Genomic DNA, 26,428 nt, shown 5'->3' with positions numbered 1-26,428 from the left:
CATTTACATTCAAATTTTTATCTAACCTACAGGTGTTCATCTTGGCCCGAGATAATGGCGTGCCACAAAACCAGTCTCCCGAACCAGCCACTGTTACTGTTAATGTGAGGCGCAACACAGCACCATTCTTTACGAACCTTAACAGTAATGGGAAATACGTCCAGGGAGTGGATATGGACCTGCCGGCAGGCGGGCTCGTTTTTCCAACTGCAGCCCAGGATAACGATATCGTGGTATGCTGGATAATTATTGTACATTAACTGCATCAATCATAAAATAATCAATAAACCTGTATAGATATTTAAAGTTCTTGTATTGATCTTGATTAGCTTAAACTAATCTTAACCTTTTTCATTCAGTCTCCCTTCAATGAGCTAGAATACTCCATCATTGGTGATGAAGATGCCATGCGCCTATTTGAGATCAACACCAACGGCCAGGTCCGACTTGGGGCAGGCGGCAATTTGACTGCGGAGAGCAAGATCAGATATTCAGTAAGTGTATTATTCAATAACAGGTCTAGAATGATGAAGAGGTTAATATTCTGCTCTATTGGGCACAGAAAGTGATATTCACCTAGAAAAAGTTTGTGGTCAATAAAACAGGATGTCCTTGGCGTTTAAAAAGTAGTACCCAGAAAAAGTAGTACTATTGTATTTAAGTTTGTATTAATATTGACCTTGTTTTGTCCAATTAGAGCCATTGTTTTTTGTTTCCTGTAATAATCATGTAGGGTTCAGTTGAAGACTGAGGTAATTCCTTATACTAGTTAAAGTGAAATCAATCTAATGCTGAACCATCGTTATGAGACATTGAAATAAAGATTCTTTATAGATATATTTACCGCTATTTGCCTAGATCCGCATCCAAGTAGAAGATGGAGGTACCCCAAGACTCTCAGACTCTGTTACACTGGAGCTGTTTGTTAGCAAGAACTTTAACCCCCCAGTCTTCGCCAACAACAATCGCGCTGTCACCGTGACCATTCAGGAAAGTGCACCGCAAGGTTATTCCATCACCAGACTAACGGCCACCGATGCTGATGTTCTGGTATGTTGAGTGTTCTTGTATGATTCATTGAGGGCGTAGTTATTAATTTTATCTCAGAAAGGGTGATCACTCTTGTGATATATAGTCACAGAAGCAGTGATTGCATTCTGGGTTTAAGTTGAAGACTGGTTTGAATTTGTTATGTGAAATTTACTTAAGGTATTATCCCTTTATGTTTGCAATCAACATGAAATTATTTTCCATGAAGCCTTTTGATGCTGTTAAACTATTTATCAATATTGAATATGATCAGTGAATTGTTTTGGAAAACTTTCTGCGGCCTGCGCCTTCCAATTCAGGATTTTTTTTAGACTTAAGGGAAAAATGATTACAATGTCAAATTAATAAAATAGAGGCAAATGTTTCATTTTTTTATATTTTTGATATGCTGTATTACTGCTGCAGTTCTAAGAAGATCATGTTTGCTTTTAAAGTATATTTCCTTCAGTAAAATGGTGTTTCTTGTTTTGAGGAAAAGTTTAATTTTGAGGAAAAATAGACACCTTCTCAAGACAAAACAGTTTTTATTTAAGGCAGTAAACTGTCCTCAATAGATCACTGTATTATATACAAAACATTCATTTTCAACTCTCTTTGTTAAAAAGCATCAACCTTGTTTTAATAGCAGTGAAATATTGTGGGAAAATGGGAAGTTACAACATTATTTGATATTTTTAATTTGATGCTTCCAGCCTCCAAACAACCAGTTTGAGTTTTCATTGGAAGACCGGGTACCAGGATCCGGAGATTCAAGCTACGTATTCCTTCATCCTACCACTGGACAGCTCACGCTGACAAAGACGGTCCTTGATGCTGTAATCAACAACCCAACAGATGTTCTACAGGTTCGCTCGCTTCATTGTTTATATTTAAGAAAAGAAGACAATTTTTTTACTTCGTGTTTTGACTTTTTAAGTCTTCAACCAGTTACATATATGACCACAGTAGAATAACATGGTTATTGACAGGAACAATATGATGTCACAATTTTGGGTAGAAATTAGGCATGACGTTAGCATACAATGTAATGTGTCATACTGGCAAACTAGTTCATGACCCCCAAAAAAGAAAAAGCCACAGCGAGAACTGTTAATTAGTGAAACACATTGAGAAATAATCTACATCAGTACTGATGACATCAGTATGGCAAATCAATATATTTGCAAATCACCTACATGCTTTCATCAAGTATTGTTTGTTATTGTTAATTAAAAATTTTGACGGCAGATTTCGGCATTTCAACTACTAAAAGCATTCTTACCACATTTTAATTTGCTGCTGTTACTTTGCTATCTAAAACATTAAACTTTCACCTTGTTGTCAAAATTTCATGTATTGAAAATTGCCATTTTCTCTTTGTAGATGACAGCATATGCCCGGGACAAGGGTGAACCTCAATTGTCATCTTCGATCAATGTTGACGTGATAGTAGAACGTATTGAAGGTGACCTATCATTTGCCCAGGACTATGTCGAAACGATCAACGAGAATACCAACATTGGTACCCCAGTGGTTGATACAAGAGCTTTCCCTGGTGTTGTAAGTTTAACTCTTAAATTGATTCTAAATTCAGCGGAGTAGCTTGAGATATTGAAATATGTCATATCTAGTGACATCAGTAAAAGCAGTGAAAGACTACAAGTGTGCAACCCCTTGAAAAGGTGTCAGGTGGCAAAGTGGAGTTATCCAACTATGCCGTTGATGGTTAAAACTAAAAACATTAAGAGTCTTAATAGGTTGTTGAGTTATTGTTGTATTTATTTGGTTGGTGTCATCGTCTGTGATGTAATGCCAATAATATAACATTGGCGATAACTGTAACTGTTCAATGTATTTAAATGAAACTTGGTACACATGTTGCCACAGACAATACACACATGCACGTAGAAGCCTATGAATTTGAATAATTGTTCTGAAGAGGGGCAAAAGACTATAACTTCATTGTTTTCATCATTTTTATCTCCTTGCTTTTTATTAAAAATATTTCTTTCTTGTGAAAACAACTAGCTCAACAAGTTAATGCATCACTCAACAGTTTCATAATTCTCTTCAGAACACTAATAATTGTTGAGCTATGTCCCTTTTTTGACTGGAAAACAACAAGAAAAATGTCGGCATTAGGTGAGCAGCTCTCCTATATTTGTTTCATTGTAATGTCACCGGATTGTTTAATGATAGGAATGTTAACTCTGACGGTAAATAGATGTTTTGTATGTTTATTTTTAGGTTACGTACAGTCTGGCAGAAGGCTATGATGGTAATCTGTTCTTCAAGATGCAGGCCAATGGCACCATCACTGTCAACGCTGACCTGACAAAGGATTCCGTGAGAGAACGACCGTTTTTTGATGTAAGTACTAAATATTTATAAACTTTTTATGCAATTAATTTGAACCACAACAAGCAGACCTAGGTCTTACCAAAAACAAACATATACAAGAAATATGGCATCCTAGCGAGGTCATGATGTCATTTTTATGAGATATTGACAATGGCAGTTACCATGGTGTAATATGTTTTCAAGGCCATAAGTACTTTTAAAGTAATCAACATTGTTTTTGTTTGTAAAAAATATTTTGTATAATGCCAGAAATTGATGACTGAACAACTTGCTACGAGACCCAATTTAGCTTTACAAGGGTTGATATACTCCAAACAAAGCTTTTTAGTTTGGTTGGCGTTCAGCAAGTGGGACAAACTATCATCTGGTTATGCATTCATTTTCTTACTCATACTGTATCTATTTCATTTTTACAGTTGTTTACTTACTGGAATACATCAGAAATATTAACAAGCTAAATGTGTATATTTTTGACAGCTTGTTGCCGTTGGAAAGAGGCAAGAGTTTGACATTGTACAGACAGCCACTGCTAATGTTCGCATCAATATCTTACGCAATCTGAACTCGCCAATTTTCTCCATGGACACTTATACTGTTGATGTCTGGGAGAAAGATGCTCGACCAATCAATGGGACAAGGGTCTTTGCTTCTGATGCTGATGGCGTATGTATAATTTAAAAAAACAAAACAGAGTTGACTGGGCATGTTTATCTAGATCAACTTACAAAACTGGTGGGCGGTGGTTTGCATATCTGACTCTGGATCCAAGGGTCCTTTGATGATTTAGTACTGGTACTTCATAAACAAGATTTGGTGAATAGTTATTTATCAATTGTACAACTGCTTACATTTCTTGTTCATCATTGCAATGTTAAATAAATCCTACCATTAATCACATGATAGATTAAAAATATACTTATGTATTTTTCTATGCACCATAAAATACATTTTTTAGTTTGTTAGCATGTGCAGTTTCCAGATTTACTATTGGTCTCCTAATGAACTTGTTAATTCACTTTTTGCATTTTTTAAAACAGCATAAATTATTCTAAATTATGAAAAAGAGTTACACTGTTAATGAATTAGATATGAATTATTTTGGTTAGGTGTTCTGAATTCTTTTGATCTTACAAACATTATCATTGGTCCATTTATGATAAATGTAAGTTTATTGGCATGTTCAAGATCTTACAGACATTTTCATTGGTCCATTTAAAAAGATGATCTGATTGGTTTATTCTAAATCTTACAAACATTTTCATTGGTCCCTTTAGGATACAGTGCTGTACACGATAACAGGTGGAGATTTCTTTGAGAAGTTCTATTTATATCCATACACTGGTGACTTCTATGTCCTAGGAAACATCGAAAATGACTCCATCACTCAATACAATGTAAGAAATGTTTTTTTTATTGCTTTCTTGTATCCTTACCTTGCATTTGTAAAAGCTGCCAGCCTCTGAGAAGGTTTTACACTCGGACTTTAACAACATAATTTGAATTATGCAGTTTAGTTTTAAATGATCTTTTAGAATTAAAATTTCACATTAATATTTGAAAATTTACAATATGAATTAAGAAAAAAAGATTTGTTCGATAACTATTTTTTTTTTGCATGTTCTAGAAGCAAAAATCTACGTAATAAACATAAAAAGACTTTTGAACTGATAATTATGTTAAGGGCGCATTTAATATATGTACAATAGATTGAGAATATGTATAATAGAGCTTTTGATATTCTATAGGTGGACATTCGAGCCTCAGACCAGCGAAATCCAGCTAACTTTGATACAGCCCGTGTCATTGTAAGAGTGTCAAGGGACAATGAGAACCCAGTATTCACAAATATCCCAGTTTCCATTGGAAGACCAGAGAACATGGATGCATCGACTGGAATCCTTTACAATGTTACGGCGGAAGATGCCGACAAGAGGGTAATTCTACATGTTCATATTAAAACTCACATTTTTATTTTATTACAGTATCAACCCATTTTTGTGCATGGTTACCAATACAACTTTGAAATGTTCATTTTTTTTTAAAATAATATTTTTAGATCTTAAAGATACAATTTGTGTTGACAGTATTGTACAAAATAGAATTTGTCTGAAATGAAGAGGTTTGATGATTATTTGTTGTTCTGCTCAATAAAAGTGGCTAATCTTTCTATTGATTAAACTCATCTCTGATAGTCCCTGTTTCCTGTTTCTGGTGTTACAAAGATCTAATATGTTTTTAACTCATCTGCTTATAGAAGAAAATGCTGAAAATGCTGAACTTATACTCCCTTCCAATTTAACATTTTCAGATTTTGTGAGTTTCATATCATGTTTGCTCTATGTTTTCAAGGGAACTCTTCAATACTCCATTGTTGGAGCCGAACAGACCCTGTTCAGACTTGAAGTGGTCAATGAAATTGCTCGTGTTTACGTTCGTCCAGGAATCTCAATCAGGGCTGACTCCAGAAGTGAATATAGAGTAAGGTTTTCATGAAGGTTGTCGAAAAATGCACAACAATTTCAAAATCATGTTGACATTAATTACAACAACAACATTAAAAAATGATGTCTCATTATGTTACATTACTTAATCATAAGACATAAATAAACTAAATCATATTAACAAATGATTTCACAGTAATAAATGATGTCACATCAATTAATAATATTGCAGTAATATATGATATCGCACCAATAAATAATGTCACAGTTATAAATGATGTCACATCAATAAATGTCACAGTAATAAATGATGTTGCATCAATAAATAATGTCAAAGTAATGAATAATGTCACATCAAAAAATAAATAATTAATGTCACACTAATAAATGTTGTCAAAGTAATGACTTAAATTGATTTCAGGTTACCATGCGAGTCTGGGATTCGGAGTATCCAAATAACTATGATGAAGATGACTTGCTCATAATCCCACTACGCAACGCCAACTCTCCTACCATTTTAAACGTCAATGACCTTCAAACAACCATCTGGGATACACATGCTCTTGGAAGTCCGATAATTGACGTCAATGCTACAGATCTTGACAATGTACGTTTTAAAAGCAACATCTAGTTAATTTGTTTGATTTTGAAGAAAATTGTTAAAATCCCTTGAGAATAGACCATTTAATGATAGTTCATTGGGGCCATAATGAATTATAATAGTTTTTGGTGTCTGGTGTAAGCCCTTCCAATATTTTATGTGTGGGGCCATAATGAATAATAGTTTTTGGTGTCTGGTGTAAGCCCATCTAATATTTTATGTGTGTTTTTTTTCTTATTGCTTAGGTTAGAAATGAAACATTGATATTCATTACAATACCATTTACGGTACTATGAATATTGACAAAAAGAAACTTGAATCAGAGGTTCCATTGAATTGCTTCATGGATGATTACTACTGGGTTTTTTTAGGAACTATATGGTACTTGTATATTATAACACATGCATACTGCTGATTCAAAAGAATGTTTCAATATATAGAATTCTTTTCAGCGTTCACATTACTTGTTTATCTGTGCAAAGTTTGACCCCTGACTTTTATTCACTGCAGGATGTGCTGATCTGGAGTATCACGGATGTACCAAGCCAAGAGTACTACTACATCAATCCTTCAACAGGAGTTATCACCCTTAAAAAATCCCTCATGTTAGGAGCCCAGCTTTCATACTTGGTAAGAATCTTTGATAAATTTCTCAAACTTTCTTGCTAGTAAGACAAAAGTAGATAGATCAGTAAAAAGTTAATTTATATCAGCTCTTTATTGGATCTGCGCATAAAGTGACATTCATCCTCGACTTTACCCTACAGATCCAGGTTAGAGTATGTGACGACCGTGCCTCATTCGCTAAGTGTGACAATGCAGTCGTTACCGTGACCATCAGAAGGAACCAGAACCCACCATCCTTCCAGCAGTTGCCGTACCAAGTATCACTCAACCGTAACGACCCAGCTGGTACCTTCGTCAGGCAAACAACAGCACTTGATCAAGATCTTAGGGTTAGTCACATATATCATGATTGTTGTTTGTTTTTCAATTAAGTAGTTCTTTTGCTGTTGTGTCTGACCATGAATGTGGCCCCAAAAAAATGGGTTGCACAAACACATGATGACACACTGAAACCAATAGTGGAGTTTTACCAATGAAATTCTGACTATCAGAAATAAACTGATCTTTATCAAGAACATCAAATTTTTATCTCTACCAGTATTTACCAATATATTGACTTAGACTTGTCGGACTCAGAAGAGATTTTTTTTATTAAAAAAAAAAAATCATTTTTGGGGATAACAGATTTGTGGTTTATGGTAGAACGTTATATTTGGAACACGTGAAACAAGTCTTACTGTACCTTCAGTGCTCTAGAACTAAGACTCAGGATGTTAGCCAATATGGCCTTTTGTGTACCTTATGCATTTTGTTTTCAATGTTTAACTCATTTAAATTTAACGATAATAATTAAAAAAGCATATGATTTGTGTGCAGATAAAAAATATCTGATATTATTCTAATTTTTATTTACAGGTTTAAAGTCAACCAGAGCTTAATAATTGCATTGTTTAACATTTTAGGGAACTATTGTTTACAAAAAGACGGGGCGATTCGAGTCGACCAATTCATTCTTCGAGATTGACATGTCAAACGGCACTGTGTACACAATCAAAGACATGAACCTGGATGGACTATATGCTCAACAGTATCTGGTACATGGTTAAATATTACTACTATTGTTGTTCAGATTATCAACTATAATCGATAGCTTGATTGAATAGATGAGCATTGGGACCATTTATAGTGTTTTTATTCCAAATTGATTAAGAAACAGCACAAATTTTAGACCACTTTAGTACCATTTTCTTTTTTTCAAAGCAGATAAATATTTTAACAGATTTCTCCAAAATTAATTGTACATTTTGGATTATTTTATTATTGGATTATTTGTTATTTATATCATTAAAAAAAATATCAATTGTAAAAAACAAGTATTCGGTCTGAAAAAATAACATGACCCTGATTTTATTTCCCCTTAATTTCAGTTTGAGATCATCGCATATGACAGTGCATACCCTCTTGACATTGCCACGGCAACAGTCACTGTCAATGTAAACAGGAACCCGACAGGCCCGCAATTCACAGATCTTGACGGACTCAACTACCTCCGTCAAATCGATGAGAACCATCCGTATGGAACCATCGTGTTGGATGTCAATGCCACCGATCAGGACGGGGTAAATATACCATCTTCAAATCATTATCACTTCAAGGGGATGATAAACTTCAGGATTGATCCTGAAATCAGGGTTGAGGAATTAAATTTCAGACTGTAATGCAGTTATAAGCTTTAATTCTTGCTGGAGATTTGCATTTACTATTGAAAGAAGTAACTTTAATGGGATAAATATCTAAATGTTCATTTTCACGGGTCTCAGCCCCTTAACCCTGTTTTGCGCCTGAGTCCCTATTTTGTTGTCATCTCAGCATTGTATGCAGAGCCTGTATTTTAATATATCGCAATTTATATATAGAGAATGTTAATAAAGGAAACTTTTTTGTCACATTCAAATTTCACATCAAAACGAAGTATGATTTACAAATTATGATAAGACTCATTATGTTTCAACTTTACAGACATTTTCATTTAACTTTCGATTTTTTCAGTATTTTAGTATTGACAGGATTTTTTGTCTCTAAAAAGCATATGAAAATCATACTGCAATACGATATCTTCAATTAGTTTACTGCTATAAATTGGTATACCTGAATATTGTTGCAGCCCTAGTGACTATTTTCATAAAGATTCTTTAGACCTTTCAAATTGTATCTGATTGGGGTTTGACGGACAAAAGGGGGCCACAGTAAGACCTGTTTGACCCTCAGGCTTTGGCCCCACCCCATATTAAATGAATAGTGCTGAAATTAGTTTGACTGTTATTAAAATAATAGATGGCTCGATATAATGTCAAATGTGTTGCTATACATAGTTTCAAACATCTAACAAGTTAAATTTCTTTATACAGGACGTAGTCATGTACATGAAGGGAAGAGGCTGGGATGCCATTGACCTGTCCACATTCTATTTGGATAGCGCCACTGGGGAAATTACCCTCAAGCGTATTCTTGATGATGCCAACATCGTCAGCTCCTATACCGTAAGTATATGCTGAATGTATCATTGCCATGATGCTTTGAATCGCTGTTGGGTGCAACTCGCTACTTTAATGGACAAAAGATATTTATATTGTAACTGAAGTCATCGTGCTTCATAGTCAGACATTAATTGGCATGAATGTCGACTAGAGGTTAAAAAAAATGACCTTTTAAAGTGGTAGCTTAAATAAGTTTATTGCAAATATCAAATCGCCTTTCCAGTTCGAAGTGATTGCACGCGACCCAATTCCTGCTCCACTGACGAGAAGTGCAACGGCCCAGGTGACCATCCAAGTTGTTTACGACAGTCCGCCAGTGTTTAATGCTGCTAGATACGTCGCCACTATTCTTGAGACTCATGCAGTTGGAACAGAAGTGCCGGCTGAAAGTGGTGATATTAGAGCTGCTGATCCAGACTCATTCAGTGTACGTGAATGAAAACATGTTTGATTTTGTTAAATTTTATAACAATATACCACAATGAGATGCTATCTTTAACTCATTATTTAAGCTTTGTTCTGGCAGTCAAAAATGCAAATGATTTCACAGTATATGTTAACTGGGCTTTGTTCATATGTGTTACAATGCAAAAATATTTCATGAATGATTTTTCAGGGAGCCATTGTGTACAGCATTGTTGGCAATTTGAGAGCACCATATTTGTTTGCGGTAACCAATGAAAATGGACGAGCTCGAGTGACGCTGAACAGCACTCTAATGGGAGATCCTGTTAACGCCTACTTAGTAATTCATTTCCATTGTTCAAGTTTTTAATTGTTCCCTTGTATTCTTTAATATTTATATTCAATCTTGTTACCAATTGTTATTTTGGATAACTCGGTTTGCACCTATTCAATCATTTTTTTTCTCAGCTATAAATAGTATTGTCATGTAAATATCATAGTAACAAAATGTTACAACTCTTTTCCTCAGCTCCGAATTGAAGCCTACGATGTCAACTACCCCCAGAAGAAGGTCTATGTGAACTTTGCTGTGAATGTTATTCGGAACGTTAATTCACCGGTTGTGCAGTCTGGCTCAGCAACCATTTTCGACTATCACAGCCCTGATGAAATGATTTTCATGATCAATAATGGCAATCATTTTGACAATGATGGGGTAAGTCCTCATACAATGGAAAAGTTACAGTTACACTTATGCATACCTGCATTCCAGTAGAATTAATGTATATTTACTTCATGTGAATTATAAATAAGCTCATTTTTCACCAAAAATAAGAATTTTAATTGATTTGTTGTTTTCCATGTAATGACTAAATTTAATACCAAATTAGAGTAAGTGGATTTTTTTGGCATAATATTGTATCTTTTTTAGGACCGATTGCTGTACAGCATGTCCGGACAAGGTGTACCGGAACTTTTCGACATTGATTCCTTCGAGGGCGGCATTTATGTCATAAACAGTGATCTTCTGATGAACAACGGAACCACCCGATTTGTTGTCAGTATAATTATACATAAGTTTCAGCTTTTAATATAAAACTTATTAAATGTATAAATAAATTGATTGGTCTGAGCCAGTTGTATTAAAAAAATCTTGGGATTTGTATGTTATCAGAAGTTTTACCGTATTTCGGAGATTAATTTCCTACTTTGTAATGATTGGGGTGTTCTAGTGATATTGACATATGCATGACCTTGACATCAGTTTCAAAAGGGAATGAAATGCGCCAAAATTTGCAAATAATAATGACAAATGGGGGACATAGGTGGGTAAGGCCCTTGACATTTTAGCAGCTCATCAAAATTTGCCCCACAATGCCACCTGTCATATATTTATTTATTTTCCCAAAAGTATGGTAAGCAGGACAGTTTTTTTAGTGAAACAAATTTAAGTCATCTGAATTGAAATTTCTTTGAACATTGAAAATCTTTACAGGCATTTCCAATCCTAGCCGGTTTGTGGCTATATGATACTTGGCTCACAGTGTTTTTGTTTTTTTCACAGACCACAGTGACGGCACGTGATCAACGTAACCCAGAAAAGACGGGACAAGGCACAGTCACAATCAATGTCAACTACGATGACTTTGCCCCCACCATTACAAATATCGGAGTCAACGGTCTCATCGAAGGTGTAATCACTGAGAATGTTGACATTGGTCTCAGTGTGGCTCGTGTCAGTGCTCGTGATGAAGATATCGTCCAAGATGGAGAGGTAAGCTAACGTGTGAAAACTCATCTTTATTATATTTGTTACAGGGGTTTTATTTTTTTGTGTTTCCTTATTATGATGCAATGTAAATGGTTTGTAACTAGTCATCAAGTTCATACAGAGTTATAAATTATCTCCTGTTTACTAATAAACAGTATTGTTTTTTATCATTTTGTTATAAGTCTTGCCTGTAATTATTTCCTGCCCTGTTAGGGCGAACAAGCTGGGGTGAGGTTATTTTTCAGGCTTAAAGCATAAAAAAGAATGATTAATAGTAAAATTGTTCCACAATTCGATGCTCGATTTCAGGGTCAAATCGTATATGTGTTGGCTTCGGCGGGCGTTGGTGAGGGCTATTTCACGCTGCTACCCAGTGGTCAAATCAACACTGCTCGATCTTTTAATACCTCTCAGAGAAACGTTTTCCAGTATGAGGTATGGACATTAATCAGAAAGTTTAAAATCGTTGAAATACTTTTTATAGAGTCAGACATTGAAAACATATAGGATAATGATTTTTTTCTAAAATTAAATGTTATTTATTATAGCTGATTGTTCATGCATATGACACTCGATACCCAATGAGGAGAACACCAGTAACAGTTCAAATAAATGTCACCCGAAATCTGAACGGCCCACAGTTCTCAAGTGGAAGTTATCAATTCCCGATCGATGAAACGATCGCACTGTTCACATCAATTGGCAGGGTTGAAGCCACAGACCTGGATATTATGGTAACTAGAGTTTTTTTGTAATCCTTAAATAAGTTTTTTAATACAGATTGTGCGGTTTGTTCAGAAATCACTTTCTGAACAATCTGCCCAATTTGTGCCCTATGAGCTACTAACGTTGGTTATTTAATTATTTTGCAATATGAAAGATAAAGATATATATGTATATAATATGAACATTTTTGCAATAATTAAAATAGATTTACAGTTTTGACTGAAATTTAAAAAAAAAATCCCATTTTTTTGTCGCTTGACCCAAGAGCTTGTTTATTTACAAATTATATATATTAACTTCTACTCAAATTGACCTATATACCATTTTATAAATTTTGTATTATAGGACCGAGTCACATACTCGGCAAGCGGACAATTTGCAGGCTCGTTGTTTATGATTGACCCATCCTCTGGCATCATTTACACGATTGGTAACATTCTTAATGAGCCATCAAGAAGTTCATCCTACACTGTAAGTTTTTGTATTGTTTCACATACTGACATTCGGTAATAAAGAGTCCATATAAGTTTTAGACTGACAACTCGTTTGCCATTTTCTAGCCATAATCAGAATGCTATGATTTGTGATGACTTCGTTAATCCTTAAGGCAGACACCTTTTGCAGCATTTAATGATGTTTATTTTGCAGACTGTTCCTTTTTTACATTTTTTTCTACTTAAATAAACAATCAATTTGATATTTCTTTAGCAATTTTTGTCTTCGATCATGGAATTGCTGTTTATCCCAAGAGTTTTTTGCTTAAATCTAAATTCTGCAATTCTCATTTTTTTATTAGTTGTCTAACTTGTTTGACATAGTTGTTCTACATGTCAAATTTTATTTATCTGCATAACATGTTACATTTGTAATATCAATGATTAAATAATTATTGCTTAAACCAAACCAAAAATATTTGTATGATCCATCTCCTCCATCATCATACAGCTGACTGTGACAGCTTCCGACAACTTCCAACCGTCATCGAGGACATCTAGCGTAAATGTAGTAATTCCAGTCACACGGGACATTCCGACAAGATTTGTGCAGCCAAATGCAATGGTTCTTACTATTGCCGAGACACAACCAATCAATTCTACTATCACGCTTGGTCAAAGGATTGCTGCGACGGATCCCGATTTACAGGTATGCAAATATCATATTAAGTATTCCAAGCAATTGTTGACCAAGTAAGCCTTTAGGTTTTCAATAATGGACTCAATTTCTTTGTGTGTCTTTTTCATTTATTTAAAGTCAGATACAAATTGAATGATTAAGCAAAATGTGACCTACATTATTTTGGTGGTGAAAGGAAATTTTTAAATATGAGTGAAGTTTCAAAAATTATTTAATTCACTTAATTTTGCACCTAGAGCAAACATGCAGAATATTTAATTGTAACATTGTATGCTTTTATTCTACTGATTCTAGGCCCCTGGAGTAATAACATTCGAACTGATTGGAACCTCGCTTGGAGCATACTACTTTGACATTCGCCGTGTCTCCAATACCACTGTTGATGTCTTTGTGCGAAATGATCTCATGACTGGCTTTAGAACAAGAGATAGGTTTGAGGTAATGAATTTTGTTGCTGTGATTTTTCATATACCGGTAGCATTCTATTACACTTCTTATGTACCAAAAGTTATTTTGAATCTTGTCTTTCTCGTAGAAATTCAGTATTATTTTGATTGTCACTGTTTCCATCCGAGTTGAATAACATTACTGTCAAATTCACAAAGTTAATAATAAGGTTACAGGAGTATAAACTCTTTATTACATATGGTCACAAACTTACAAAATCAGCTTTAAATTAATTCAGATTTTCAATAACATTATTTAAGAGTATTGTATTAAATCTGTCTTTTCTTGCTTTTAGCTGACAATTGTTGCCTACGACCCGGCCAGGCCACGCAACAAGGCATACAAGCAAGTAGTAATCCAGGTTAATCGAAACCAGGGCCCACCTGTCTGGACCTTTGCTCTTGATGATGTTCTGATGCGGGAGGACCACCCTGTCTTCACCAGTCTTGTCACTACAGTTTCTGCAGAGGATGCACGTGATAATGTAAGGGTTTAAGCCCAGCAGACTTTTTACCAGTGTCAGTCTTGCAGGTTGCAATTATTGTGTGATTACCATTGGCAATAGCATGGCATTGCTGATAGTAGTATGGCTATACCAATATCATAATGACATAAGTGAATATAAATATGAATCAGTGTCATAAGTATAACATAACCAATATGATTATGACATTCCTTATACAAATATGCATCAGTGACATAATTATAACTTTATCAATATCAATATGACATTATTAACATAATTATGCATTAGTGCTATAAGTATGACATTACCAATATTGATATGACATTATTGACATACATATGACATTAACTGATATTTTCAGGATGATATCACATACAGCATTATTGGAGAGGCTGTCAATCGGGCCTTGTCTTCCGGGGCATCAAACTTTTTCCAGATGGATGATAAGAATGGAGAGGTTTATCTTACAAAGACTGTCCTGGGGACAGATATTATCGACTTTAATGTAAGAAGCCTGTTAATTTACCAGTGTCAAAACTTCATTAGATATATTTGAGAGTAGTTCCGGAGTTTCATGCACAAATATTCACAAAAACATTTTTTGGTGTAATTTGAATTTTCTGTAAGAAAAATTTAGATAAAAATCAAAGTGCTTCAAACTTCATAATCATTGTACATGTAGCTTTAGCAACAGTAAATATCCAACTAGTTATCAAATGTATAATAGCATGATATTGAAATCTTGCTCATATGAATGTATTTTCCTTTCAGCTACAAATCCAAGCTTGTGACGATGGTGTTCCTATCAGATGTATCGATGCTCCGCTGTTGATTATTGTTGTGCGTGACCATTTCCCACCAAGTTTCTCATTCAACGCACTTGATCGATTTGTCTTTACTTTGTCTGAACAGGAAGCTCCTGGTTTCTTGGTCGGTCAAATCGAGTCCACTGATAGCAGTCCACTAGTGAGTAGTTTTATTAATTGTTCTTTCCGATGAATAAATATGTTTTAGCTGTTCAGTAAATATTTAAAAATTATATAGAATGTAAGATGTACAAATAACAGTTACAGTTCTTCTGAACATATTTTGAAGACATATTGATGTGCTATTTATCTGAAAGTATAAGATCAAGGAGATTAAATTCTTTAAGGACAATAAGAAACTTTTTGTTTAATTAGAATCATTTGCCAAGTGAAGTGGCAAGGAATATTTCATTATTATAGTTCATTGCTTCAAACATGTTTATCAGAGCCAGGTATTTTGAACACCATAATCTAAATAATAATATTCATCATGTGTTTCGGGTCTGGATAGAAAAATCCAACTCGACGGCATGCATGTTAGCCAGTTACGATGTTTTCCGATTTTCCGGCCATGCAGGGTCAGATATTTTGATCCGGATGAAAAAAACATGAATTATATTTTTCTTGCATATCTTGATTTATCTTTTGTGTAAAAAAATGACATAGAAATGCCTTTTTATACATTTCACCAAAAAGCCCATGCAGCGTTGTTTACTGACATCATGACCCGTTTGAATTTTATGTTAATGTCAAATAGATCCTTTAAAAATTCGGTTTTTGACCATTATTTTTTTCCCTTTTCAAAAAAAGTATTGAATAATTACATGTATGTATTTAATTGTGTGTAATTTATATCTCGTAATGTTTTTTTTAGAAACAATACAGTAAATGAAAGAAGAATTGGCGCGTTGTTGCACTTGAAATTTCCAGCACTCCCAATTTCACGGGAAATATCTATCCAATGTGCTAGAAAAGGCTATGCTGAAAAAGAATAATTGCCAGAAATATGAAATTCTGCACAAAACACGAAAATAATATATTATATAAAAAAATAAGAAAATTTAACCCATTTTTTTCAGGGTCCCACGATCTACAATGTTGTACCACCTTACCCAGAATTCTTCACCCTGAACATGACCGATGGTAGAATCATTCTTGCCAAGTCACTGTTTGACTACCTTGATCTGCAATATGCGGTAAGTCAGTTGAAAGTATAGACATAAAAGGCTTACTTTAAAAAACAAAACTTTTTAAGTAAAACAAATATGCTATATCATTGCTGCCTCTTTAATGAATAAAGTATCTGTCTTAAATTGTTCGCTCTAGAATTCTGCCTTGTACTTAAAAAAACTATCGTGCAGCATCGTTTTTGTAAGTAATTCATTGTTTTCATGAATTTTACCACATATTCAGTATTAAATTCATGAAATGTTGCAATTTGTTTTACTAAAATTATTTTTTTCATTCCTTGCAATTGTTATAACTACTTTATTTTTGTTTGTATGTGTTCTATGGGAAACTCTGTTAATAGAGATTCATGAGGTCATTTCCTGTATACAACCTAATGAAGGCCGACAATGTTTTGATAAATTTTATGTTGACCTTAATATATCGGAAGTCATTTTCAATTTTACAGTTCCAAGTAACAGCCTACGACCAGGGTGAGCCTGCATTTGTTGCAACTGGTAATGTCATCGTTAATGTCATAAGGAACAACAATGGGCCTCAGTTTTTGTTGGGCACCTACCAAAGACCACCAATCCATGAGACCTTTGAAGTGGGAACTATGGTCTTCAACACCACTGCTGTTGATGTAGATGGGGTAATTTTCTTTAATTCACATCACAAAGATGTGTAAATATCATTCAAATACAAGATTCTGACTTTTGACCCAAGAAACGTGTGATTTGACACAAAAAATTTTATTATTAAAGAATCGTTCAAATACATACATGTAATCTTTAACAACACTATCTGTTGATACGCAATTGTGGCAGGTTAAAATGTATACCTATATTACAATAGAAATCGATCCCAACAGAGCTGGTTTATAAGTCAAAATGGGAGGACTATTTAGGAATTTTTGTACATTACTTTAATAACCAAAATGTTATAGACCAGGGGCAGTATTCACAAAACTTTTTAAGTCATTTCCTAACTTAAGTCACTTTCCTATTTAATTATCTCTAGTCTTTAATCGTATGAAATAATAAAGAAAATATTGTCTAAAATACTTAATTTTCATTGACGTTATTTATAAAAACAACATACTTTAATGTTTAAAACACTTAAATACATCAATATTATGTACATTATTCTTATTTAACACTTTGATTGTCATCTAGACAATTGAACAACGTGAGGTTATGATTGGCCTCGATATTCATAAAATTTGAGGACCATGTAATGTTTTAATATAATCAATGTTTGTTATTATGTTTGTTCTAGGATGTAGTCCGTTACAATCTTATCGGAGATGCAGTGGATTTGGAATACTTTTTTGTGGACCCATTTGATGGAATTATCTATGTTAAAAAGTCGCTGCTCAACGTACCAACAACACGATTTGATGTATGTTTTTAAACAGCTACACACATTATGTACTTTTTTTCATAAACTATACCATGTCATTTAACGATTGAATAAGCATTAAAATGTTTACTAAGAATTTGTCAGTTAGAATGCAGTATACATGTGAAATAAATATCTTTGAGTGGTCTTGTCATGGAAATAAATTTAATTTTATACACCGGAGTAGTTTTCATCTTAGTATTTTGTACGTGCTCTTTACAATGAATTGAAACAAATTTTCCTCATCCTAGTTTGTAGTGCGAGCTCGGGACCAGAGACGAGTGAATGAGCGATTCGCCACTGCCAACGTTATAATAGACGTTGATGCCGACAGTGCGCCAATCTTCACCAGCGGCACAAGCATTCCTACTATTGCCGAGACGAGTGTCGCAGGAAGTACTATTCACAGACTGAGTGCGCGAGATGAAGATCAAGAGGTTTGTTGTCAGTCATTAAATAAAAATATTAATCGAGGCCTCACTGCAAGACGGATGTAATTATTTCTAATAATATATTGAGTTCGGTCAGTCAAAGTGAGCCGCATTTTCATGTAACTTTGTAATCTCCTAAAAAAGTAAATGGTACTCTTTTTTTTATATCTTTTAATTATACAGTTTTTTTTCGCAAATATCAAATCATACAATTAATCATAAACAAATAATAAAGTCCTTGTTTTCGTGTTTGAACATACGTTTTGTTTGGTTAAGATCTAATGATACCATGAAATTCTATAATTATACATACATTGTATGCTTTACATATGATGGGATTCTTCAACATTTGTATTTTACCTATACTTTGTGTAGACATGCTGATTTTACCTTTCTTGATCAATTATTGTTTACAACCATTTTAATATCTGTATATTACCTATCCTTTACATGGGCATGCTGATTTATTAGCTGTTTATCTATCCTTTACCAGGGCACTTTTATTAGCTATTTTACTTATTCTTTACCAGGACACATTTGATTTATGCGTTATTTTACCTATCCTTTACTGGGACACATGGATTTATGTCTATTTTACCTATCCTTTACCAGGGCACACTGATCTTTAAGCTGATTGGAGTTCCACCTGCCCAATACATGTATATGGTAAATGAAACAACAGGAGTAATCTCCCTTTCACGTGACATTAAAGGGAGTGGTCTGGAGAAGGTCAACCAGTACATGGTAAGTGGGCAATAGGATTTGTATTATTGAGTTAAATTTGTTGGTTTTTATTATTTGCTTTGTTAATGACATTTCTTTTTCTTTTTTAAGTTGTATAAGAAATTTAAAGTGTCTTCAATTGTTCAAGAAATAAGCCAAAAAACAAAATATAAAGCATTTTTTGCTTCATAATTCTTTTCATCTGTTATTTGAAGTGAATTATCAAAAAAAAAAATCACATAGTTTACCTAATATTTATTAACTGATTTTGGTTGGATTCAAATTACTTTAGCACTTATACAATCAAATCAAACAAAAACAAGTTGTTGATTTTCTTACAGTTAAACGTGGTCGTCTATGACTCTCCATACCCTCTCAACTCTGCAACACAAATGTTGACCGTGTTTGTCAATGTGAACCCAGGAACACCACAGTTCCAGCCCAACAACAACTATATTGTCAGAATCAATGAGACAGAAAGCCCCGGATTCACTGCAACCTCAGTGTTGGCCACCGACACGGACGGCGTAAGTCAAAATTTGAATGTTACATTTTTTTATAATATTAAATTATTTATATTTGTTTCACAAAATTTCATTTTCTTCTCTTATGTTTATATTATTTACATTTGATCGCCACAAAATAACATATTTTTTTCTATTGGTTAAAAAAACAGAAAACAAACATTTTAAAGAATTATGAAATTTAAAAAAAAATTGTTTTGTTTCTTAAAAAATCTTATTTCCTTTATTTTTACTGTAATTCTAGTGTCTGCTGCCCATCTTAAATGCTTGTGCTTACTTTAAAAAATAAAAACTTTTGTAGAAAAAAATCGGTTGAACCTTCTCCGTTTCTCTCAACTGTTCACTGTTCTTTTTCTAGCTCTATGTGGTAATGAGTAGTTTTGCTGCAAGATTTAGCACATGCAACAATCGACAGGGTGTTGGTCATCATTCAAACATTCAATTGACCAATGAATGGATTCTATTTCATCAATAAATAAGGCAATTCAATGGAATACTTTAACCACTTCCAATTAACAACCTTTGACAAGTTCAGCAATGGAGTGACAGGCTTCCATTAATGACTTGTTAATTGGCGTGAAGCTGAACCATTTTGATATAAATATTTATAAATATTAAACGGATGGTGTGATTTAAGAGTCACATGGACTTAAAAAATGCTCATGAACTTGGATTCAATTCAATTTTGGGTTAAAAGAAAGAGGCCATAACGGAGGGCAGTTGTAATCTGATTAAAATTACCCAGATTTCAATTTCTTCAACCTTTTCACTATTAGAATTCAGAAGTAAAAAAACAACATTTGTCATAACTGTTGATTGTTGCATGTCATGTTTTTAGAATTTCAAGTACTTTTTCCATATATCTACACATATAATGTTTGCAGTTTTGCATACCATAGTTGAAAATATATTGATTAAATGAAAAGTTATGCCTTATATTTATGATGTATTAGTTCGCATGTAGTGCAACAAAGGCTTATGCATTAGATCTCATAATTTTGATATTTTATTTAATTCAAATAATTCAAGTTATTTTAATAAAAAAAGTACTTTTTTTTTTTAATTGTATCAGATATAAGTCTTCAAGATCTACTTTGGTTTCAAGAAATTTCATATTTGATATTGATTGTTTGAAGCTATCTAGAATATTGAATTATATTTTTATTAGAAAATAGTTAGTGTTTGAGCTTCAGCAATATTAATTTTGGTCTTGTGCAAGCAAGCATGCTGTTTCATTGATATGGAAGCTTCAATAAGACCTATAGGGTGTATACATGATGATTATCAGGGGCGGATCCAGGATATCATGTTAAAGGGGGCGTAACTTAGGGGGCGTAAACTTTTGACTTGCACCTCTTCCTCAGATCCAAAATGAATTAATCCCCCTGGATCCGCTAGTGATTATTCCTCATAATTATCCAAACAGAATATTGATGGATATTTTTCAGCATGATACAAGTGTATTGTCCGCTTGAAAAATGCCTGAAAGATTCTTTTTACTTATGTTTTAACCATGTGGTACAAACTTATGGGTATGAATCACAGATAAACTCAGACTGGTGAATGTGTTTCCTTTATTCATGTTTTGTTTTAAAATATCTGGGTTTTTTAATTATATTGATTTGATCTGTTTGTTTAAGAAAACCATTGAATTTTTAATATTTTGATTTCTGATGCAGCACATTTTGACTGTTAGACATTAAACAAATTCTATAAATACAAGATATTTATGAAGCTATGGACACAGGTTCTTATATTTGCTTTTGAGCTTATGTATACTATTTATATACATAAAATGCATTTTTTTCTTAAGGACACAATGAGATACACGCTTGTTCAGACAACTGACGATGCCTCAGATTGGTTTGCACTCATCGAGAACCGCATTGTTACCAAGGACAATCTTCGTAATGCCCCACTGGATGAGTACACTGTAAGCTTATTATACCCCCCAAAACAAAGTTTGGGGGGGGGGTATACTGGAATCGGGTTGTCCGTCTGTCCGTCTGTCTGTCTGTCTGTCCGTCTGTCCGTCTGTCCGTCCGTTTTTTTTTGTCCGGGATTCATCTTTGTCGTTATTGAACAAATCTTTTTCAAACTTTCAAATATTAATGACCATGATGTAAACCTGTGCCTCCGTGGATTTGGTCAGAGTTGCATGATCCTGAGTGGAGTTGTGGCCCCTTAATGAGTTAAATTGGGCAAAATTAGCTTTGTCCAGGATTCTTCTTTGAAGCTATTGAGCAAATCTTTTTCAAACTTTCAAATATTAATGGCCATGATGTAAACCTTTGCCTCCATGAATTTGGTGGGAGTCACATGATCCTGAGTGGAGTTGTGGCCCCTTAATGAGTTAAATTGGGTAAAATTAGTTTTGTTCGTCCTACTCCTTCGTCATTTTTGAATGAATCTTTTTCAAACTTTTAGCCATGGTGAGAACATTTGCCCCTGTGATTGTGGTTGGAATCACATGATCATGTCTCCAATTATGGCCCCTGAATAAGTTAAAATAGGCAAAAATTATACAGCTTTGTCTAGCCTAATCCTTGGTCATTTTTTCTCATTTTTTCTATAAATCTTTTTCAAACTTTCAGATGTCAATGACCATGATATGAACTGTTGAATATGTGATTTGGTGCACCTGTATTAATCAGAATGTTTGCATGGCCTTAAAAAGACCTTTAATTGATTTTGTCCTTAAAAAGACCATCAAAAGTCCTGAAGTTAGGTGCATACAGGCCTTAAATTTGTTACAATATTCGCTTTGGTGGCCTACTCCTTTGTCATTTTTCAATATATTTTTCTCAAACTTTCAGCTATCCATGACCATGATGTGAACCTTTGTATATGTGATTTTGTGCACCTGTATTATTTCCTTGGTACTCATGTGTGGGGGGGAGGTGGTGGGGTTGGGAAGGGTTTGGGGGTATTCGTTAGCCTTTGGCTTACAGTTCTAGTTGTTTCAGAAATGAGACTTTCATTTAACTATTGAATTGCAGGGCTGAAAATAAGTAATTTAAGTAAAACTACACTCATAACTTCCTTAGATGGAATTCAGAGTAATAAAAAACTTGAGTATGTGATGCTTTTTAGAACTTCGTTAAAGGAAAATGTCTATGTTACTTTATGATTGATAGGGTAAAAATACATAATTCTTTAAACAATGCGGATTAGTCAAGTCTTGTACATATATCATAAAATGTTATCATATTTTATATAAGATGTCATATTTTTTGTTTTATCATTCCCAAATTGTTGACCATTGGAGCTCACCATAGTCGTGATAATACAACGCAAGCCTTAAATTTGTATAACTACATGATTTATGTTTTGTTTCCTCATTTCCATATAGTTGACCATTGAAGCTAATGATGGCCGTGGTAATTCAGCGCAAGCCTTCGTTCGTATCACCATTCTGCGTAACCCTGACGACCAGCGACCATACTTCATCAATCAGGATGTTGACAACAATGGTAACCCAGAAAACTACAGAGCAACAATCCAGTATGATCATATTGTTGGCACAAATGTTACCATCAGACCAGCAGCTGTAGACAATGATTTGATGGTGAGTATATGTTTACAGTTTGTTGCTGTGTGTATTTTTGTACACTACTTGAATGGCTTCAGGCACACTGGAGTAAATGAAGAGGTGTTGTCTTAGTCTTTTGATCATGGTCAGTGTAACCTAGGCATTACCAAAAACAGCTCCACGTCTTCACATATATTGCAAGATACAATACAGATATTTATAACAAGGTCCATGACTCTAGCCTTTATAATTATTGAGCAATTCCCATTGTTTCGACTGAAAAATCGACGAGCATTGTTCACTCCACTTTGCTCTTGCTTAAATGAAGTTTGTCATATCCTTCCTTTAACATGTAACTGTCAATAAATTCTGTTTCCATGTATGGTTACAGGGACAACTGCGTTACGAAGCAGTGGCTGATAATGTGGCTCTGCAGTTCTTCGCGATCAATCCAGTGACAGGCCATGTGACCTTGACACAAGACCTCAACAACGACCCATTTAGAAGTGTTTTGTATCAGGTTGGTGATTATTTGCTAGAGTAAAACCGTTTTTTATTCAGTTTAGTTCAATGTTAATCGTTCTTAATACTTAAGTTTTAGCACTTTCTTTGTTTGTATATTTACTGACCATACAAAAAATAGTACTTATGTATAAAATTGTTCATCGTTAATTATTCAATATACATCATATTTGATATTTGCTTAATATATATTTTTTGTCGACATATAGTTTTAATACTTTAAACAACTGTTAGTTTTATTGGTTAGGCACTTTATACTTGTTCAAGTATCAAATTGTTTATTTAGTATAATTATTTAATGCTTTATAAAGTTGACAGTTATTTTTTAGATAAGGGTTCATATGGTGTATTTCTCCTTTATAAGCTCATTTAAGTTTTTAAGAAATTGTTTGCTTAACGATGATAACAACTGCCTACTCTTCAGCTGTACCTGGAAGCTTACGACAGTGCACGGCCCAACAACCGAGCCCAAGAGCTGCTACTGATCACAGTGGATCGTAACCCCAACGCTCCAATATTTTCTGGCAACACTGACCGAGTCACATATACCATCAATGAAAAGGAGCCAATCGGATTTAGCATCGGAGCTGTAGTAGCAACAGACGCTGATGTAAGTATTTTTAGATTGGACGTTTTTCAAGGGAAGAAGGTTTTTGTAATAGCTGGTGCTCGTACTAACGGATTTATTGAGTTATTGAAATTCTACAAAACAATAGCATATCCTCCAAGTCTTGAAAATAACACCAATGAAAAAAACATGATATTTCATTAAATAGCATAAAAGAAAGAAACCTTGTGCACCAGTTTACATTGGCAATATATGGTATTAAATAATGTGGAGAAAGGCCCATCATTCTGATAAAAAATCATGTGAACTTATATTTGACCAAGAATGATATCATTTGGTATTAATCAATAAACATTTTATTTTTTTGCCAACAGGGAGATGTGATTACCTACTCCATGCAGGCTCCTATTACTGATGGCACTGATACGTTCGTATTCCTCAATCAACGCAGCGGACAGCTACTGGTGAATGGGAATTTGAGAGATACTCAATTGTATGGAAATACATATCAGGTAACATAAAACAGCTTGACATCTTTGAAAAGCAGATAAGTACATTGATTTCATTTTTTTTGTCAATTGTTCAATTTTATTGTGAAAAAATAAAACGGATCGTAAATATTTTCAGCTCAGTATGCATGAGTCAGATTGTATGTTTACATTGCATTTCAACAAATATTAGGTTATTTTTCATTCAAATTTAAGGTTTATATTATGCTTGTGTTTCTGATGCTCGTTCAGTTTCATTTGGGCCCTTACCTGGTGCTTCTAAATTTATTTTCAAATTTTTGACAATTTGGCTTAACCCTGTAGCTTCCATTGTAGTGTTTTAGTAAGCAGATTATTAAATACCAAAATTTCTTTCAGTTCACTGTTGTTGCGGACGACCAGGGACGACCACCAAAGTATGACACGATTCAGGTCATCATAACCATTGAGAGAGACCGGGAAGACCCATACTTTTCTAGGGCAGGCAATGCCACAATCAATGACAAAGTGGCTATCGATTCATTCGTCACATCTGTCGAGGCTCGAGATGATGATTTAGTCGAGGTTTGTACTTTCAATGATGTTTCTGTTTGTAATTTAATCAAATTTGGGGTTGATCATGGAGGTTTATGAAATTGTAATTATTAGCTCGTTTTGTCAATCTGACTGACCTTGTGTCTGAAATATAGAGTTTGTAAAGATCAAAATGATTAAATGATAAAACAGTTTCGATGTATGAAGTTATACAAATATTTGGATTTTTTTTTATAGAAATGTTAAAAAATGCTCTTATGTAGAATCTAACACAATGTTTTTCTTAAAAAAAAACCCATACCTTTTGGGCCTTTCATGCTGATGGATTAAGTTAATAAAACTTTCAGGTGTTTCCTACTCACCTTTAACTGAATATTAAATCATAATTTGTTTGAGGGAAGTACACAACTGCTTCCTTTATCTCTAGGTCCCATTTCAAAATGGGATCTTTGTCATTATTTCAAATGTCTTAAATCTGCAGAAACATCACAGATAGCAGGATGTTTATTCTCTTTGAATCTGTTACTACCTTCCCAATTTTCGAACTGGCTTAATGCAATTTTTTACTAATGTATCGGATAATGTATTCTAAAATGATGAAAATATGAAAAACTAAGAACTATTTTGAAACAGATCCCAGGATCACCGTTTCAATAAGACATCTTAGTTATGAACCTTTTGCTGCTATAGAGTTCATCCATAAAGTCACGGGCAGAATCTATGCGAAAGATGTCCTTACGTTTTTTTTATTGAAACGCAAAGACCAAAAATGTACCTAACTTTATCTACATTGGTTAAGGTGTATTTTGAGAAAAAAATATGAAAACAAACAGGAATATTATGTTTTTTCCGTAAACAGTTGGAGCTCCAAGCCTTCAACTCATTCTATCCAAATAACCGAGCCACCCAGAGAGTAATGATCTAATAAGCCTTATGATCTTTACTGAAACGAGGTCCAGATTTTCAATATAGAATGAAATCAATCTTTTTTTTCAGAGCATCGTGTATGAACTGGTGGGAGATGGAAACTCCATGGGCTATTTCACCATCAACAGTCAGACAGGATTTATTTCCCTGAAAAAGAACATTATTCTCAGTCGGGACACCATGTTTAGGGTATGTCATACTGTATTGTTTTGTAATTTTTGGAGAAAAAAATATTGGAAACATATTTTTTGTTTGTCTGTTTGTTTTTTCTTTAAGCAAAAAATAAGGTACATGTATTATCCTAATGTTAGTGTCAT

General features: G+C 34.0%; 1 protein-coding gene across 1 annotated transcript in view; it reads left to right on the top strand.

Moving 5' to 3' along the window:
• LOC128245673 (uncharacterized) overlaps positions 1 to 26,428 on the top strand; it is a 115,775-nt gene that overhangs the window by 64,015 nt on the left and 25,332 nt on the right. Inside the window, exons 90-131 of the mRNA XM_052963894.1 lie at positions 33 to 233; positions 360 to 494; positions 859 to 1,050; positions 1,743 to 1,895; positions 2,413 to 2,589; positions 3,277 to 3,399; positions 3,868 to 4,053; positions 4,665 to 4,784; positions 5,136 to 5,324; positions 5,740 to 5,868; positions 6,253 to 6,438; positions 6,943 to 7,062; positions 7,200 to 7,388; positions 7,962 to 8,093; positions 8,427 to 8,618; positions 9,408 to 9,539; positions 9,760 to 9,963; positions 10,153 to 10,281; positions 10,471 to 10,656; positions 10,873 to 10,998; positions 11,506 to 11,715; positions 12,022 to 12,147; positions 12,261 to 12,446; positions 12,784 to 12,909; positions 13,384 to 13,581; positions 13,867 to 14,010; positions 14,315 to 14,503; positions 14,847 to 14,990; positions 15,257 to 15,451; positions 16,371 to 16,487; positions 16,928 to 17,113; positions 17,740 to 17,862; positions 18,114 to 18,299; positions 18,906 to 19,037; positions 19,358 to 19,543; positions 21,354 to 21,473; positions 22,893 to 23,108; positions 23,464 to 23,592; positions 24,019 to 24,204; positions 24,537 to 24,674; positions 25,029 to 25,214; positions 26,181 to 26,300. Coding sequence (XP_052819854.1) covers positions 33 to 233; positions 360 to 494; positions 859 to 1,050; positions 1,743 to 1,895; positions 2,413 to 2,589; positions 3,277 to 3,399; positions 3,868 to 4,053; positions 4,665 to 4,784; positions 5,136 to 5,324; positions 5,740 to 5,868; positions 6,253 to 6,438; positions 6,943 to 7,062; positions 7,200 to 7,388; positions 7,962 to 8,093; positions 8,427 to 8,618; positions 9,408 to 9,539; positions 9,760 to 9,963; positions 10,153 to 10,281; positions 10,471 to 10,656; positions 10,873 to 10,998; positions 11,506 to 11,715; positions 12,022 to 12,147; positions 12,261 to 12,446; positions 12,784 to 12,909; positions 13,384 to 13,581; positions 13,867 to 14,010; positions 14,315 to 14,503; positions 14,847 to 14,990; positions 15,257 to 15,451; positions 16,371 to 16,487; positions 16,928 to 17,113; positions 17,740 to 17,862; positions 18,114 to 18,299; positions 18,906 to 19,037; positions 19,358 to 19,543; positions 21,354 to 21,473; positions 22,893 to 23,108; positions 23,464 to 23,592; positions 24,019 to 24,204; positions 24,537 to 24,674; positions 25,029 to 25,214; positions 26,181 to 26,300 — 6,744 coding nt within the window. The remainder of the gene's footprint in view (positions 1 to 32; positions 234 to 359; positions 495 to 858; positions 1,051 to 1,742; positions 1,896 to 2,412; positions 2,590 to 3,276; positions 3,400 to 3,867; positions 4,054 to 4,664; positions 4,785 to 5,135; positions 5,325 to 5,739; positions 5,869 to 6,252; positions 6,439 to 6,942; positions 7,063 to 7,199; positions 7,389 to 7,961; positions 8,094 to 8,426; positions 8,619 to 9,407; positions 9,540 to 9,759; positions 9,964 to 10,152; positions 10,282 to 10,470; positions 10,657 to 10,872; positions 10,999 to 11,505; positions 11,716 to 12,021; positions 12,148 to 12,260; positions 12,447 to 12,783; positions 12,910 to 13,383; positions 13,582 to 13,866; positions 14,011 to 14,314; positions 14,504 to 14,846; positions 14,991 to 15,256; positions 15,452 to 16,370; positions 16,488 to 16,927; positions 17,114 to 17,739; positions 17,863 to 18,113; positions 18,300 to 18,905; positions 19,038 to 19,357; positions 19,544 to 21,353; positions 21,474 to 22,892; positions 23,109 to 23,463; positions 23,593 to 24,018; positions 24,205 to 24,536; positions 24,675 to 25,028; positions 25,215 to 26,180; positions 26,301 to 26,428) is intronic.

Source organism: Mya arenaria, chromosome 2, assembly GCF_026914265.1.
Source record: "Mya arenaria isolate MELC-2E11 chromosome 2, ASM2691426v1".
NCBI lineage: Eukaryota > Metazoa > Mollusca > Bivalvia > Myida > Myidae > Mya > Mya arenaria.
The sequence above is the reverse complement of the archived record's forward strand: the minus strand, read 5'-3'. Positions and strand labels throughout refer to the sequence as shown.